At 42.5% G+C, this 19,413-nt stretch overlaps 1 protein-coding gene across 1 annotated transcript in view; it reads left to right on the plus strand.

The window, feature by feature from the left end:
- The first annotated feature begins 10,522 nt into the window (after positions 1-10,522).
- LOC121855362 (serine/threonine-protein kinase OSR1-like) overlaps positions 10,523-19,413 on the plus strand; it is a 32,444-nt gene continuing 23,553 nt past the window's right edge. Inside the window, 4 exon segments of the mRNA XM_042350257.1 lie at positions 10,523-10,549; positions 11,016-11,054; positions 11,056-11,106; positions 11,108-11,130. Coding sequence (XP_042206191.1) covers positions 10,523-10,549; positions 11,016-11,054; positions 11,056-11,106; positions 11,108-11,130 — 140 coding nt within the window.

Genomic DNA, 19,413 nt, shown 5'->3' on the forward strand with positions numbered 1-19,413 from the left:
TAATAATAATAATAATAATTGTAATAATAATAATAATAATAATTAATAATAATAATAATAATAGTGAATATTAATAATAATAATAATGTGACAATAATAATAATAATCAATAATAATAATAATAATAAATTAATAATAACAATAACAATTGTAATATTGTAAGTCCTGCTACGTCGGTTATGTTCCTGAAAACCCCACGCTATGCTAAAACAACGTTAAGTGGATCAATTCTTTCTCCATAAGAAATAGATAAAATAATGGAGTTACGCTCCTGAGCTTCCCTTGTCCCTGTGGAAATACTTTTTTACATATACAGAAAATAGTGTATGCATATACAGCTGCCAAGTACTGTGCAAAGCTTTATACTGAAGAACGCTCAACTATAAAACTTTCAGAGATACAAACATCATCACTGAGGGGGGGTTACCTGCCAGAACAGGTGTTTAATGTGGATGAGACTGGATTATTAGAAAAATTCCAGATTAAACAAACATTACCTAAGAGGAGACGAGTAGGTTTGGGTTTTATATATAGCGTAAAGCTATAATAATCTTATAATTTAATTTTTAACAATATGGTTGGTATTCACAAGAGTAAAGTTGACTTTAACAATTGGACTTACAAACAGTTTCTAGGGACATAACTCGTTCTTAGGCAGAGGAGCAGCTGTGTTAAGTTTGTATGCGGTGTACTCACCGATGGGGTGGAGGTGTCTGGTGGGTAGTGAAGTGAAGGAGGCGGATGGCAGAGCGGAGGAGGCGGGAGTAGATGGGAGAGAGGGTGGTGAGTCACTGAGACTTCTGTGGCTACCCTCCTCCTCCTGTCTGTCTGGCCTCCTGTGTTTGTTGCTCCTCCGTTGGTGCTGCCTCGCCGCCAGCTAAGATGCTGTGCTGCTTCTGCCGTCCGCAACTAAAAATGAATCCAGTGTTGACTGCTTGCGTTTCACCATCTTCTTAGATCTCAGTGTAACAAACCAAGACTGTCATCACTGCTAAGGAGTCTTTGAGCTAGCATTCTCTGTTTGGGTCATTCAGGAAGCATTTAGTAGTTTGTTGATCATGTCTAACGATTCTGCCATCCTCTTGGTAGTTAGCGTTCATGAGGCTCGCCGCTCGCCTTCAACAGGACTGAGTAGCGTTAACAGTTGCAGATCTTCGCAGAGCTCTTCTGTAAGGGATGCCAGGACGCCTCATTATCCTCTGATTCCAGCTCATCAAAGACTGCCTGTCCATTAAGCTGAGAATGTCCCTTATTTACAGCTGGGACTAAGTCCGTGAATCTCTGGTGAAACTGTTGACGACTCGGCCTACAGTTTACCCCACACACCATTCAGGCAACTTTCTAAACCTCTTCCTATGCCTGCTATTAATGTTGTCAATTGTCATGAAGGATGTGAAAGCCCACGCCAATATTCTTGGAATGTTGGTTTATTATTTCTGTTCGAATGAGCAGTTGGGTTATGGTACGTGAAATAATACGCTTTTGAATGCTGACGCTGGTCCATAGGTTAATCAGTGCTGTCATGTTGGCAGGCAGGAATACAACTTCTTACACTGTCATTATTTCAGATTGGGAGGATGAGCTTGCAGACATTGACGATTCAAAAAATTTTTGAAGTCAAGATTTTTTTGGCACAGTATTTCTTCATTGCAGGGACGACTTGAATAACGCTTAACCACTGGCAAAATATGTTGCCGTTATCCATGCCTTCTTGTTTGCCTTTGTAAACATACAGGTGATTTTAGAGTAACCTTTCAGGGCCCGGTTGGCAGCGAAGAAATCAGCATGGGCTTAGCTTGAAGTCGCTGCAGCGTCACGCCTGCTAATCGTCGTTGTTTGCCTTTAAAACCTTGCGCTTTTCCTCCTTGGAGATATAGGTCCTCTGGAGGCATCTTCAAAGATCAGTCTCATCCACATTGAAGACTTGCTGTGAATAGCCTTGCTGATGTTCCGCTTAATTCTGGAATTGTTTCGCAGCAACTTATCTGAACTGGCAGCTTCACCAGTCATTTTAAGGTTAGAAGTTATACGACGCTTAAATCGCTGAAACCAGCCTCTTCCTTCGATCTTCACCTTGCCTTTTATGTCATCAAACAAGGATCTGGCCTTATGCTGATAATCATAAGGCTCACAGGCTACTGCATTGATTCTGATCATCCATCCACATTGTCAGCATCTTTTTCCACTTTCTGTCACAGTGCTTAGTACATTTAGCTGCCTTAGTAGCACTCCAGAGAAGAACCACTTCCAGCACTAACCTTGATCTTGTCATGTTGGTTCTAGATAGTAATATTGTCAAGCACAGCTGCCAATGTCCACAGCACGCCTCTTTTCAACTCGGGTTAATATATCCAGTTTTGTAGCCAGTAATGGTCTTACATTTCGCTTTCTTCTGCTACATCTACATCAGTAGCACTTGATGGGGCGCCAGCTACTTTTGAATGGTTAGAATACAGTTTTAGAGCAAAAACACTTGGAGTACAACAATAATTTAATGATATTGAAAACAGAGACTGGCTTGTGTTGTTTGGGACACGGCAGACGTTTCAAGAGGGCAGCCCAGTTGAGAGAGAGAGCGCTGGCAGACAAGAGCGGGTGATGCCGAGATAGTAGTCCATGATGACGAAGCGCGAGTATTGGATCACCGGACGCTAAACAAATTTTTTGTCTCTAAAGTTCAGCTGATATAGTACTGAAATAACGTTGTTTATATACGTTATGAGGACTTACTGTAATAGTATAATAATAATAATAATAATAATAATAATAATAATAATAATAATACTGGCACCATCTTGAAGACCTATTCATCTAAGCTTCCATTTTGCAGAAAGAACGAAGTTATGCACATTGTCACCAATGAGAATGTTGAGACATACTACACCTCCTTGTGGTGAAAGAGAGCTGTGGCTGGTCCTTAAGCTGCTGGGTGGAGGCTCACTGCTGGACATCATCAAACACAGGTCAGTACTACACTCACAGGTCGTCACCACAGGGTACAGTACCACACAAGCACAGTACAGTACATACACACACAGGTCAGTACTACACCACACAGCACAGTACTACACCACACAGTGCAGTACTACACCACACAGGGTCACACACACCACAGGTCACCACACAGGTTAGTACCACACCACACAGGTCAGTACTACACCACACAGGTCAGTACTACACCACACAGGCCACACCACACAGGTCGCGCTACACACACAGGTCAGCATCATACCACACAGTACAGTACTACACCACACAGTACAGTACACACCACACAGGTCAGCACCACACCACAGAGTACTGCACCACACAGGTCACAGTTAGTACTCACACCACACAGGTCACACACAGTACCACACCACACACACAGGTCAGTACCACACCACACAGCACAGTACTACACCACACAGGTCACCACACACAGGTTAGTACCACACCACACAGGTCACCACCAGTCAGTACACACCACACAGTTCACCACACAGGTCAGTACTACACCACACAGGTTACAGGCCTTCACACACCACAGCACAGCACACACCACACAGGTCACCACACAGTACAGTACTACACCACACAAGTCAGCACACCACACAGGTCACCACACAGTACAAAATACACCACACAGGTCTGTGCAGTACTCACACCACACAGTACAGCACTCACACCACAGGTCACCACACAGTAGCATTTACACCACACAGGTTACCACACACGTCAGCACTACACCACACAGGTCACCACACAGTACAGTACTATACACACAGTCACAGTACTACACCACCTGCACAGTAATTACACCACACAGTACAGCACCACACCACAGTACTCACACCACACAGTACAGTACTCACACCAGCAGCATGTACTACACCACACACACACACAGTGTACACACCACACAGGTACAGTACTACACCACACAGGTCAGTACTACACCACACAGTCAGCACCACACCCAAGGTTCACAGCACTACACCACACAGTTCAGTCTCACACCACACAGGTCAACACAACAGGTTACAGCACCACACCACACAGCTCAGCACTACAACCAATAGGTTAGCCACAGGTCAGTACCACACCACACAGCTGCACCACACAGAGTACAGCACTACACCACACAGGTCAGCACCACACCACACAGTACAGCACCACACCACACAGTTCAGTACTACACCACACAGTACAGTACTACACCACACAGTACAGTATTACACACACAGCACAGTACTACACCACAGTGCAGCATTCACACCACAGTAAGCAGCACACAGGTCAGTACTACACCACACAGTACAGTCTGCACCACACAGGTCAGTACTACACCACACAGGTCGCCATACACAGGTCAGTACTACACCACACAGTACAGTCTCACACCACAGGTCAGTACCACACACACAGTACAGTACCACACCACACAGCAGTACCACAATCATCAGTGAGGTATACGCAAGCCATATTGTGCAGTAAGTACTGTTGCACACAGCTAAGTACTACACCACACAGGTCAGCATTCACACCACAGTACAGTACTACACCACACAGTGTTGCCACACAGGTCAGTACTACACCACACAAAGGCTACAGCACATAACCACACAGGTCAGTACTACACCACACAGCACAGTACTACACCACACAGTACAGTACTACACCACACAGGTCAGTACCACATTCATTCACAGCAGCAGTACCACACCACACAGCAGGCCAGTACTACACCACACAGTGCAGTACTACACACACAGTACAGTACTACACCACAGTCGTACCACACCACACAGTACAGTACCACACCACAGCACAGCACCACACCACACAGTACAGTACTACACCACACAGCATAGATTATCACCACTAAAGTACAGTACTACAATCACAGTACAGTACTACACCACACAGTACAGTCACCACACAGCAGTACACCACACAGTGCAGTACACACCTATCCAGCACAGTATCAGTTAATTGCCACAGTGTGTACACACACACAGTGCAGTACTACCACACAGTACAGTACACCACACAGTACAGTACTACACCACAGGTCAGTACTACACCACACAGTGCAGCACTACACCACAGTACAGTACTACACTACACACAGGTCAGTACTACACCACACAGTACAGTACTATACCACACAGTACAGTACTACACCACAACCCACACAGGTCAGTACTACACCACACAGGTCAGTACTACACCACACAGTACAGTACTACACCACACAGTACAGTACTCACACCACACAGGTCAGTACTACACCACACAGTACAGTACTACACCACACAGCATAGTACTCACACCACACAGTGCAGTACTACACCACACAGTACAGTACTACACCACACAGTACAGTACTACACCACACAGGTCAGTACTACACCACACAGTACAGTACTACACCACACAGTACAGTACCACACCACAGTGCAGTACTACACCACACAGTGCAGTACCACACCACACAGCACAGTACTCACACCACACAGTACAGTACTACAACCACACAGGTCAGTACTCACACCACACAGGTCAGTACTACACCACACAGGTCAGTACTACACCACACAGTACAGTACTCACACCACACAGTACAGTACTACACCACACAGTCACAGTACTACACCACACAGGTCAGTACTACACCACACAGTACAGTACCACACCACACAGTACAGTACTACACTACACAGGTCAGCACTACACCACACAGGTCAGTACTACACCACACAGTGCCAGTACTACACCACACAGTGCAGTACTACACCACACAGGTCAGTACTACACCACACAGGTCAGTACTCACACCACACAGCACAGTACCACACCACACAGGTCAGCACCACACCACACAGCACAGCACTGACCACACAGTGCAGTACTCACACCACACAGCACAGTACTCACACCACACAGCACAGCACCACACCACACAGGTCGCACTACACCACACAGCACAGTACTACACCACACAGTACAGCATCACACCACACAGCACAGTACCACACCACACAGTACAGTACTACACCACACAGGTCAGTACTACACCACACAGTACAGTACTACACTACACAGGTCAGTACTACACCACACAGTACAGCACTACACCACACAGGTCAGTACTACACCACACAGTACAGTACTACACTACACAGGTCACACACCACACAGTACAGCACTACACCACACAGTACAGTACCACACCACACAGCACAGTACTACACCACAGGTTGCCACACAGGTCAGTACTACACCACAGTACAGTACTACACCACACAGTACAGTACTACACCACAGGTCGCCACACAGGTCAGTACTACACCACACAGGTCAGTACTACACCACACAGTACAGTACTACACCACACAGGTCGCCACACAGGTCAGTACTACACCTCACAGTACAGTACTACACCACACAGTACAGTACTACACCACAGGTCGCCACACAGGTCAGTACTACACTCACAGTACAGTACTACACCACACAGTACAGTATCACCACACAGTGCAGTACTACACCACACAGTGCAGTACTACACCACACAGTACAGTACTACGCCACACAGGTCGCCACACAGTACAGTACTACACCACAGGTCGCCACACAGTACAGTACTACACCACACAGTACAGTACTACACCACACAGGTCAGTACTACATCCTCACAGGTCAGTACTACACCTCACAGTACAGTACTACACCACACAGTGCAGTACTACACCACACAGTGCAGTACTACACCACACGCAAGCCAGTACCACACCACACAGGTCAGTCCCACACCTCACCGTGCAGTACTACACACCACACAGTACAGCACTACACCACACAGTACAGTACTACACCCACAGGTCAGTACTACACCTCACAGCACAGTACTACACCACACAGGTCGCCACACAGGTCAGTACTACACCACACAGTACAGTACTACACCACACAGTACAGTACTACACCACACAGGTCGCCACAGGTCAGTACTACAGCCTCACAGTACAGTACACACCACACAGTGCAGTACTAACCACACAGTGCAGTACTACACCACACAGTACAGTACTACACCACACAGAACAGTACTACACCACACAGTACAGTACTGCACCAACACAGTGCAGTACTACACTCACCGCACAGTACTACACCACACAGTGCAGTACTACACCACACAGTACAGTACTACACCACACAGGTCAGTACTACACCTCACCGCACAGTACTACACCACACAGTACAGTACTACACCACACAGTACAGTACTCACACCACACAGTACAGTACTACACCACACAGGTCGCCACACAGGTCAGTACTACACCACAGTACAGTACTACACCACACAGTGCAGTACTGACACCACACAGTGCAGTACCACACCACACAGTACAGTACTATATCATTACAGTACAGTATCAGACCACACAGTGCAGTACGACCACACAGTGCAGTACTACACCTCACCGTACAGTACTACACCACACAGTACAGTACTACACCACACAGGTCAGTACTACACCCACCGCATGTGCAATTACACCACTCAGTACAGTACTACACCACACAGTACAGTACTACACCACACAGTACAGTACTACACCACACAGGTCGCCACACAGTGCAGTTTACACCACACACAGTACAGTACTACACCACACAGTACAGTACTACACCACACAGGTGCCGCACAGTGCAGTAATACACCACACAGTGCAGTACTACACCACACAGTACAGTACTACACCACACAGTACAGTACTACACCACACAGTACAGTACTACACCACACAGTACAGCACTACACCATCACAGTAATTACACCACACAGTACAGTACTACACCACACAGTGCAGTACTACACCTCACGTGATAGTACTACACCACACAGTACAGTACTACACCACACAGTGCAGTACTATTGACCACACAGTGCAGTACTACACCTCACTGCATAGTACTACACCACACAGTACAGTACTACACCACACAGGTCAGTACTACACCACACAGTACAGTACTACACCACACAGGTCATACTACACCACACAGTGCAGTACTACACCACACAGTGCAGTACCACACCACACAGTGCAGTACTACACACCACACAGGTCAGTACTACACCTCACAGTACAGTACTACACCTCACAGTACAGTACTACACCACACAATACAGTACTACACCACACAGTACCACACAGTGCAGTACTACACCACACAGTACAGTACTACACCACACAGGTCAGTACTATACCTCACTCGCATAGTACTACACCTCACAGTGGAGTACTACACCACACAGTACAGTACTACACCACACAGGTCAGTATTACACCACACAGCATAGTACACTACACCACAGTACAGTACTACACCACACAGTACAGTACTACACCACACATACAGTACTACACCACACAGGTCACCACACAGTGCAGTACTACACCACACAGTACAGTACTACACCACACAGGTCAGTACTACACCTCACCGCATACAGTACTACACCTCACAGTACAGTACTACACCACACAGTACAGTACTACACCACACAGGTCACCACACAGGTCAGTACTATACCACACAGTACAGTACTACACCACACAGGTTGCCACACAGGTCAGTACTACACCACACAGTACAGTACTACACCACACAGTACAGCACTACACCACACAGGTCAGTACTACACACCACACAGTACAGTACTACACCACAGTACAGTACTCACCACACAGTGCAGTACTACACCACAGTACACAGTACCTGCACCACACAGCAGAGCCTACACCACACAGTGCAGTACTACACCACACAGGTTGCCACACAGGTCAGTACTACACCACACAGTACCAGTACTACACCACACAGGTCAGTACTACACCACAAGGTCGCCACACAGGTCAGTACTACACCACACAGTACAGTACTACACCACACAGGTCAGTAATTACACCACAGTACAGTACTACACCACACAGTACAGTACTACACCACACAGGTCGCCACACACAGGTCAGTACTACACCACACAGTATAGTACTACACCACACAGTACAGTACTACACCACACAGTACAGTACTACACCACACAGGTTGCCACACAGGTCAGTACCTACACCACACAACAGCACTACACCACACAGGTCAGTACTACACCACACAGTACAGTACTACACCACACAGTACAGTACTACACCACACAGGTCAGTACTACACCACACGGTGCAGTACTACACCACACAGTACAGTACTACACCACACGCAGTACTACACCACACAGTACAGCACTACACCACACAGGTCAGTACTACACCACACAGTACAGTACTACACCACACAGTACAGTACTACACCACACAGTACAGTACTACACCACACAGTGCAGTACTACACCACACAGTACAGTACCTACACCACACAGTACAGCACTACACCACACAGTACAGCACTACACCACACAGGTCAGTACTACACCACACAGTACAGTACTACACCACACAGTGCACAGTACTACACCACACAGTGCAGTCATACACCACACAGTGCAGTACTACACCACACAGTACAGTACTACACCACACAGGTCAGTACTACACCTTACCTGCACAGTACTACACCACACAGTACAGTACTACACCACACAGGTCGCCACACAGGTCAGTACTACACCACACAGTACAGTACTACACCACACAGGTCGTACTACACCACACAGGTCGCCACACAGGTCAGTCTACACCACACAGTACAGTACTACACCACACAGTACAGTACTACACCACACAGTGCAGTACTACACCACACAGTGCAGCACTACCACACAGGTCAGTACTACACCACACAGGTCGCCACACAGGTCAGTACTCCACACCACACAGTACAGTACTACACCACACAGTACAGTACTACACCACACGGTCAGTACTACACCACACAGTACAGTACTACACCACACAGGTCAGTACCACACCACACAGGTCGCCACACAGGTCAGTACTACACCACACAGTACAGTACTACACCACACAGTACAGTACTACACCACACAGGTCACCACACAGGTCAGTACTACACCACACAGTACAGGGTCACTATAACACACTGTATAGTATTTGATATGAAGATACCTTCCTAAAAACGTTATTTACTACCTTTGAGTGTTATATGTTGACTCAGTTTGGCTACTTGTACACTTAGACAAATGATTAATGAATAAACCAGATATATACAGAAGCATAATACTTTACACTACAATATTACTTATTATGTGATGATAAATACACTACAATAGTTTTTATTATGATGATAAATCCACTACAGTAGTATTTATTAAGTGGTGATCAAATACAACTGTACTGTACTAATTACTAAGTGGGGAAGACAGACATTGTGGTAAGGTATCAGCTGTGTGCTCTTTTGTAAACAAATGACTCATGGTGTTCAGTTTGGGATTCTTTTTCAGGAAAGTTGATTCTTTTAGTATAATATTATATCAACCTGGCACCAAATGATCCTAAATTATATGAGAACTGTGGTGAAATTACTTAAAGAAGTGTTAAAGGAATTATGGAGAGGGGGAGGAGCCATGCTACCCTCCCTCCTCCCAGTAAACATACAATATGCTCCTACACTTATTTGTTCTTAGTTTTATCTTTATTCATAAGACAAATTGTGGTTACTTACATATAACACTTACAGTAAATAACAATCACCTCGGGACAACCAGACTTACATGTCTGATTTTCAACCCAGAGAGTTCTGTTTCATAATATTTTTTGTTGATGTAATATTCTTTTAATAACCTTGTTATACACTTAATGACCTTAGTTGTTGAAGTACAGTAATAACATAACTGATTGTCTGTAAGCAGTGTTATCTCCAACCTCATGTACAATATTTGTTTTTTAACTGGGTCTGCCCCAATTAGACTGATTTATCAAGTTTATACTGTATATATATCCAGTACTGTACAGGGTATAGTTGAATTTTGATGTTTTCAGAATGAAACATCAGACTGTAAGCACGGTGTGTTTGATTTAAGCAGTGATCGCTACAGCACTACGCGAGGTACTGAAGGGCCTTGAATACTTCCCACAATAATGGTCAGATACACAGGTAACTTAACCACTTATTAAGTACACTGTTGTACAGTTAAACCTCTGGACAGTATGTGACAGACATTCCATCACACCCTGTATATGAAAACTTCTGTTACTGCATATGATACAGGTTGTACTTCTCTAGTCCGCAACCTCGACCTGACCGTGCTGACCATGGAATTCACCTTTCTCCTGGATAGATAGTGACTTGTGCTTATGCCTGGAAGCACTAGCACCACTTTCTGGGCCATGGTCTCTTTGAAGACATATTGAAGGGTTAAATGTCGTATAGTAGCTTCTCAACTCGCAAGTTTTAATTTAACGTTTTTTATTGGAACACAAAAAAATAAATAAATAAAATTTTGACGGCGAAACTTGAATTTCGACGGGTTTGAACGCCCGCCAATGTGCAGACGACGGTATAATAGTGTAAATAGCGCCATTTCTCTTATGTACAAAAGATTCATTATTGTTTATTACTGAATGCTCTTTTTATTGAATTAATGTTTATGTGTGCAAAATGAGCAAAAATTCATTAATAATACGAATATTAAAACACACGAGGAAATGACAAAGCATTGTTGATTACAAAACCAGTGACTGACTGGTTCTACATATAAACTGAAGAAAATAAGACCTTGGTTGTTGCTGTAGTAAAATTAATATGGTTGTTTTAAGTAATGTTATTTAATATTAATAAATGGAACAATAGAAGTAGCTAATCGATAATGGTAAAGGAAAAAGAGATCGATATGTAAATGTGCATGCGCACACGTGAAAACATATCGCCATTATTTTACATAAGAATATGAAAGCAACACTTTATTTACTGTTCATATATATTTTAATTAATGTTTCTGAATTTGTTTTATTGAATTAATGTACGTGTGCAAAATTAATACAATTTATTAATAATATATGGAATATTAGAGGACGAGACGGGCTGCCGGCATTTTGTTTATGTTAAAGCTTTAAACCAGCGACTGATTGGTTCTACATATACAGTAAAACTGAAGAAAATAAGACCCTGAGTTTAGCTGTAGTAAAATTAATGTAAAAATGAATATGGTTGCTTGAAGTACCTGTAAGTTATTTCATGTTAATAAATGGAACAATATAAGTGGCTAACCATTAATGGTAAAAAAAAAGTGAGACTGCTCAGATATGTAAGTGCGACATGTGAAAATATATCGCTATTTTCTATATAAGAATATGAAAGCAACACTTATTTACTGCTCATATATATTGAAGGGTTAAATGTTGTATTCTGTATAGACAAGCAGAGAGAGAGAGAGTGCAGCCAACTGCCGGATGTAAACAAACCCACTTCGCGCTTTTTTTTTTAAGGGATTATCCCACCGGCATAGGTCAATGACCCACATTGGGGCCTGAGGGGTAAAATTTACTCCTGTAATAATAATAATAATTCAGATAAGTAAAAAAAAATAAATAAAAAAAAAATAAAATAAAATAAAATTAAATAAAATGCTGCCTATCTACCTATTGACAAACCAAAATCATTCCGACCACGGAGTTTCTCGGACCACAGAATGCCGGACTAGAGAGTACAACCTGTATCTCCATTAGTCGAACAGTTGGTGCTGAGCACTTCTGGGAATGAGAGATTTCCGGTAACAAGACGACTCTCTTGAACCTGGAAAACGTCCCCATCACCAGAATTTCTGAATTTTTCGTACCGGAAAATTTTTCAGAATTTCCGAAAATGCGCCTGATTTTCATCTTTCAAACCCGTAAAAAATCTTCCCATCCCCTAATTTTCTGCATATGAGAAAATTTTCTGGATTTTCCAGAAAATGAGCTGCTCGAAAATCATTCCCAAAACCTAACCTAACCTAACTTAACTCCAACTGACCACATAATATGTATGTGGTTTGTATGGGGTAGTAGGCAGCTAACAAACAGGGAGGTACTACCACCTGGGAAGATATTGGAAGCATAATGTGTTGTCTAGTGGTACACCCTGCTGCCATATGTGACCAAGTCCCAAGTTGCTGTATATGACTTTCTTCTTACCATTTACACGCAATTGCAGGGTCTAAATTGTTTCCTTGACAACACAACATATATAACCTTTCACTCTTTGGATCTGTTTTATTCTTTTCTATTCTTTTATTCTCTTATGATATCAGTTGACAAACATGTTGAAGCGGGCCTTCTAGGATGGGTCCCACTGGTCGGGAAGGTTGTGGACCCCAGGGCCACCTGATCATCAAGTTACTGGGGCCTCAACTGACGCTACCATGTTGCTGGAGGATCGGCTTTTCACACTTTAATTTTTTTCCAACATTCGCGCTTGAGATCCAATTTTTCTTCTGTGGAGCACCATCTATTAACCCCTTCCCGACCTCTTACTGCTATCTGAACTTCAACTGACCAAAGCAGCTTCACCCAAACCTTTTAAAGTCTCCAACTACAACCTTTATACATCTTCTCCCATCCTAAGGGAGGTGTATACGCCTACTGCAACACACTTATAGCTCGACTCACGGATCTTGAATCGTCCTTATGATGTCATCTGGCTCAAAATATCTCTACCAACTATGACTATTTTTCTTTTGTTTCCTTTTACTATTCTCCCAACTCTACAATTGTTTGGAATTCTTTGACTATCTCACTTCTTGCCACGAGTCACTGTAATCCACACACCCCCAACACCGAGATCCTCTACCTACATGTGTTCCTGATCAACACAATCAACTTACTAACATTCTTGATCTCTGTTTTACCTCTAACCCTCTCACACTGTTCATACTCTAATTCCTGCCCTCTAGGTCTTCTGATCACAACTTTACTTATTAAACAAACTAGGCACAACCACCTCCCCACCCACCTCTAAATGCCAACTATCGGAAGGCAGCTGGTAATCCTTAGAGAATCTTCTCCAACTTTCCCTTGGTTTGAATGTTGATTTTGCACTGGATGCCTCAGTATGTGCTGACAGCATTGCTGGGGTTATAGGGTGGTATAGAGTGCATTTATCCCATCTTCTATCAAACTTTCACAATACAATCATGGTTTAATCGCTTCCTGCTTTCTTGCATGCAGGAGAGAGATAAGACATATCAAGCTATGAAACTATCCTTCCTATTACCCACTCATCTTTCATTACTACTAGGAATCATTGTAAGGCTATTCTTCAAGGGCAAAGCATAATGTTATAAAATGAAAGACCGCTGTCCTGACTAACTCTTCCTCTAGTAAATCCTTCTGGTCCTTAACCAAAATCATCTGTAATAACTTCTGCACTCCCACTTTTCCTCCTCTTCCGACCTTATAACTCTATAGCCAACTCTCCCCTGATAAAGCCAATCTCTTTTGGCACCTTTATTCTCATCTAACTCCACCTTAGACAATTCCAACCTCTATCCCTCCTACTCCTCCTACTGAACCTATGCACTTTCCTTAATCTCCACTCCAGGTTGCTGGTGTGTTATCCAGGTTGTATGTGAGTAAGGCGATGGACTGGATGGAATACCCCTCGTGTTCTGAGGGGAGTGTGCTGAAGTTCTGGCCCTGTGCTGCTCTCTTAAGCCTTTGCCTGAAAATCCAAACCTTTTCCTTCTTCTTGAAGCATGCCTTGGTTCAGCCCATCCTGAAGAAGGGTGACCATTCCAATCCTCTAACTATCGCCTCCATTGCCCTAACTTCATTCCTCTAAGATTTTCGAAACTATTAAACTCATTTTCCCACCTGAATGCTATTCTTTTGTCGGATCACCAGTATGGCTTTCGCCAGGCGAGATCGTGACTGGTGATCTGCTCTCCACTGCACCCATCTTGGTAATCCTCTTTAGGGTTATTATAGTAGTGTGGATATATCGCAGATAGGGTCCAACGACGCTTGTATACCAGATCTCAATATATAATTACATGTAATCAATGGGGAAATAGTTAGGTTCTGGAGGCAAAACTTGACTTAATGAAGTTCATTTTCTACTAAGTAAAGCACCAATGAGACACTAGACTTGGGAACAACAGACTATTTCAATATCATCAAGGAACACCAGATCTCGCAGCAGACGCACACTGCCACCCCTACTTGACAATCCCACACCTACATAAACTAACACCAAAAAATATTAGTTAATTATTAAATCTTTCCATTGCTTTCCATTTTTCACTTCACTAAGTCACTAGAAACCCATTTACACTCACCTTAGAAGTCGAATCTGCAGCAGAGTCGGCTGCTGCCACCACTCAGCGGGCGAAGGCACGCGGAGTGAGCAGTCACGGTGTTCTCCGTGAGCAACAATGATTTGTTTTTCATGGCGTACATTTGAAATATTTTTCTGCCCGATTTCCTCGCGGAAATCATTTTTTTTTCGCTTATACGATATAGAAATTTTTGATAATTTTGTAGCTACGATATAATTTTTATATATACTGTATAAAGTCACTATATATCTCCACCTACTGTATGGGAAAATCCTTCGTCGGGCTCCTCGATATTCCAAAGCATTTGGCAGGTTGTGGCACAAGTCTTTGCTTTCTAATCTTCCTTCTTATGGTTTCTTTTCTCCAGTTTCTAATTTCTAGCTTCCTTGAGAACCGATCCATGGCAGTTGTTGCTGAGGATTGATCTCTTGCCTTCAACCAATAGTGGTGTCCTATTAGGTTCTGTTCTTTTCACTTACTCTTCCTTCTTTTATCAATGATTTACTTCACACAACAACTAATTCTATCCATTCTACGTCTTGATGATTCTACTCTCTTCACTTTTCTTTCACATTTTTCCTGTCCTCCCAATTCTCAAACTAGATCTGTTTTTTTAGAGCTGATATCAATTTCATCAATGAGGATCTGCGCAGCATCTCTGAATGGGGAGGTAGAAACTTGGTTAAATTCAATAGTTATAAAATTCAGTATTTATCAATTACACTTTCTAAATTAAGATGATTTCCACCAAATTTCTAATATGTCATGGAAGCCACACTCCTAAAACATTGCTAAGTTGCCTCCTAAAGCTGAATGCTACAGATATCAGAGTTATTTCTTACTCCTGAGCAGTTGCTTCAAGTTTAAGGGATTCATTTGTCTTAATCTTGGGAAATGTTTCATATCTGGGTGACTTTCTTCTGTTCTCCAAATGTATAGGGTAGAATCGTGAGGCATTCTGTCTGTATTAACTCTCTTTTGAGTTGATAATTTTTCTTTTAACGGGCAATGTTCGTGATTTGGCATCTTAGTGACTGTTTTATTGGGGTCATGGGCTTGTAGCACACGCCTTGTTCGTTAAAATTTACACCGCTGTGGATACATCTAGAATAACCCGCTATAGTATTCCCTTCTTCTCGTATACAACCAAACTGTGGAATGTTCTTGCCTTCTTTCAGTTTCGTATACATATACAATCTGTCTCACTTTAAAGTTGGTTTTCCGCATCTTTGTGGTGTAGATTAACATAGTTATATTTTTTTTCTATTTTACCTTTTTGTTCTTTTTTTCGCCCAGGTCCTGCCAGGTTGTTGACCTGCCTGTGGGCAATTCCATAAAAAAGAGATGTTGCAGTAATACTAGTGTTGACAGTAATAAGGCTGTGTTTAGAGTACAGGCTTGCTTACAGTACAAAGGTTGTGTTACAGACATGGCTGTGTTGGCACAAAGGACAAGGATAGTACTAAGGCTGTGTTGCAGTAAAAAGGCTGTGTGACAGTACTAAGGTTGTGTCGATAGTAATAAAGGTTGTTTTGACAGTGCAAAGGCTGTGGTTACAGTACTAAGGTTGTGTTGGTACAAAGGCTGTGTTGGACAGTACTAAGGCTGTGTTGACAGTACAGAGGCCAAAGGACAGGCATTAAGGCCAGTTACAGCACAAAGGCTAAAGTTGGCAGTACTATATTAAAGCACAAATCACATAGTAGTGTTGACAGCATTAAGGCTGTGTTGTTAAAGTACTATTAGCCAAAGGCAGTACTATTGTGTTATTGTATCAAGCCGTGCTGACAGTACCAAGGCTGTCGACAGCACTAAGACTGTGTTGACAGTGTTTGTGCTGGGGTTTGATATCAGATGATCTCAATGGTTAACACTGCCCGAATGAGTGAATGCCATACTGATGAAGTTAAAGAGAGATATTGCCAATTTACCATGGTCAAATTTGATACAGTCGAGTTTGATAGTTGAACTGTCCCAGTCAGTCTCTGGGGTCGGCACTTTGTGATTATCTAGCGCAGGTTGCCATGCTGCCAGGTTATTATGTTCAGTTATCTTTCATTTGCAGGGTTTCGTTTAATGGAAATAACATGCAGATTTTCAGTTATATTGATGTCTAGGGTAGTTACAGAATTGTTTGAAGGGACAGACTATTTTAGACATTGTTAATAGCTTGTAAATTAGCTGGATATAATTAGAGAGATATTCAGCCTGGGAGCGGAGTTCTCACAACACGCCCTTCTTTGGTACGTGTGTCTGGCTGTGAACTAGTGAACTGTTGAAATCAGAACCAGCTACCTCTGTCTTCGGGCTAGGGGAAGCACTTCATCACGCTGGCAACACTACACTGCTGCGTCTACTCTCGCCACGGAGGTCTTGGGGACATATTTGTGGGTTGTAAATCCTGAGTTCAGAAACCACAAATGTCAGTCCACCCAGAGTGTACAGAACAAAATGCCATGTTAAGCTGCATAGTCCCAAGAGAATGTATATAATGAATATATGTCCTTGCCCATATTTATATAATACTAATTGATAAGGGCCAGAAACAACAGTACTAAGCAGCATACAGTACTAATGCTGTGTTGACAGTACTAATGCTGTGTTGGTATACTAAGGCTAAAGGACAGTACTAAGGCTGTGTTGATAGTACTAATGTGCTGTGTTGGCAGTACTAAGGCTGTGTTGACAGTACTATATTGTGTTAGACAGTACTTCCAGATAAAGATGTACAGCACTATGATGTTGTCATTTAGGATTTGTTGGCAGAAGAGTAGTGCCCTGACTTATTTAGCGGGGTTAGGGAATCAAACCAGGTCGTAGTCCGACAATGAAGTCCGATTATTTGGGAAACCGATTGGTCAAGTCCGATTGGTCGAAGTCCAAATAGACAAAAAGAATTAAAAAAAAAATTCCACGAAATACAGTATTAGGTGGGGGTATAAAGTAGTAACGTAATCTAATTGGTTCGTAGAACCTTGTTCTTATATAGTATCGTTATAGTGATTAACTGCCCCAAATACAAACTAATTAACACTGGAAAAATATAATTATAAATTGTAAAAGTATAGAGATGCATCTAACCTCATGAAATAAAGAATATTAATACTTGTAAGAAGAAAAAACAATAATTAGCAAAAAAAAAAAATTAAATAATGTTCGTTGTAGGAGTTGTTCGTTATAGCATTCTTCAATTTTAGGTAAAAACCGCTCGTTATAGGAATATTCGTAGGGATCTGTGCTGGAAGCATACCCCACTGTACAGTAAAGTTGTTAAAGTAATAACTAATGGGGAATGGATACAGTACAGTAAAGTAATAATAATATGAATGGATACAGTGACTGACACTTACCTTAATGTAGTCAGTTGAATGCACAGGCCCCCATAATTTTCATTACAGGATACATGGAGACTTATATTAATGATAGCTGGTTGAGGAGGAGAAAGGTGGGTCATTAATGTCGCCAGATAGGTTTATGTATCAGAAACTGCTGGTTGAAGGTATGATCATCTTGAGAGTGAAGAGGCACTAGCGGAGGAGACAGCACTGGGGGGATCTTCTTAAGAGTTGATGTCCAATTTAGACTGTAATAGTTTGCTTTTTTTTCTTTTCATTATAAATGCAGTGTCGTATATCTTTTGGGATCATTCTGTCTATTTCAGTATAATGCTGGTAATTTTGGATCCACATCAAACATTTGCATTCTTTTATATTGTAGCAAATGTCTCTGCCATTTGTTTCTACTGAAAATTTTTGTGGCAGGTTCTTCATTTTGTCTCTTCTTCCTTGCAATTTTCAGCATTAGTTCAATAAGATCCTCACATGAGTTCTTTCTGGATTTCTTCAATCCAACTGTCCAACATCTTCATTATCAATCTAACCCAGCGTTACCTAACCCACTATCTTGTTACTAATATCCAAAATATTTTATTTTCATTAAACTTTGGAACTGTTTACATATCTTTTTCAGGATTTTTCTTCCAGTATTCCATTCATGCAATTGTTTAACCTGATCCCATGCTGTTCAATGTTCTTTATATATGAGCAAAACGTTGTAATTTCTTCCAAAACTCTGAGTGCTTCTACCAGAGTAAAATGTTTGATGCGGGTCGATTTGAACAATGA

Source organism: Homarus americanus, unplaced genomic scaffold, assembly GCF_018991925.1.
Source record: "Homarus americanus isolate GMGI-L3 unplaced genomic scaffold, GMGI_Hamer_2.0 scaffold19355, whole genome shotgun sequence".
In the NCBI taxonomy this organism is placed as follows: Eukaryota; Metazoa; Arthropoda; class Malacostraca; order Decapoda; family Nephropidae; genus Homarus; species Homarus americanus.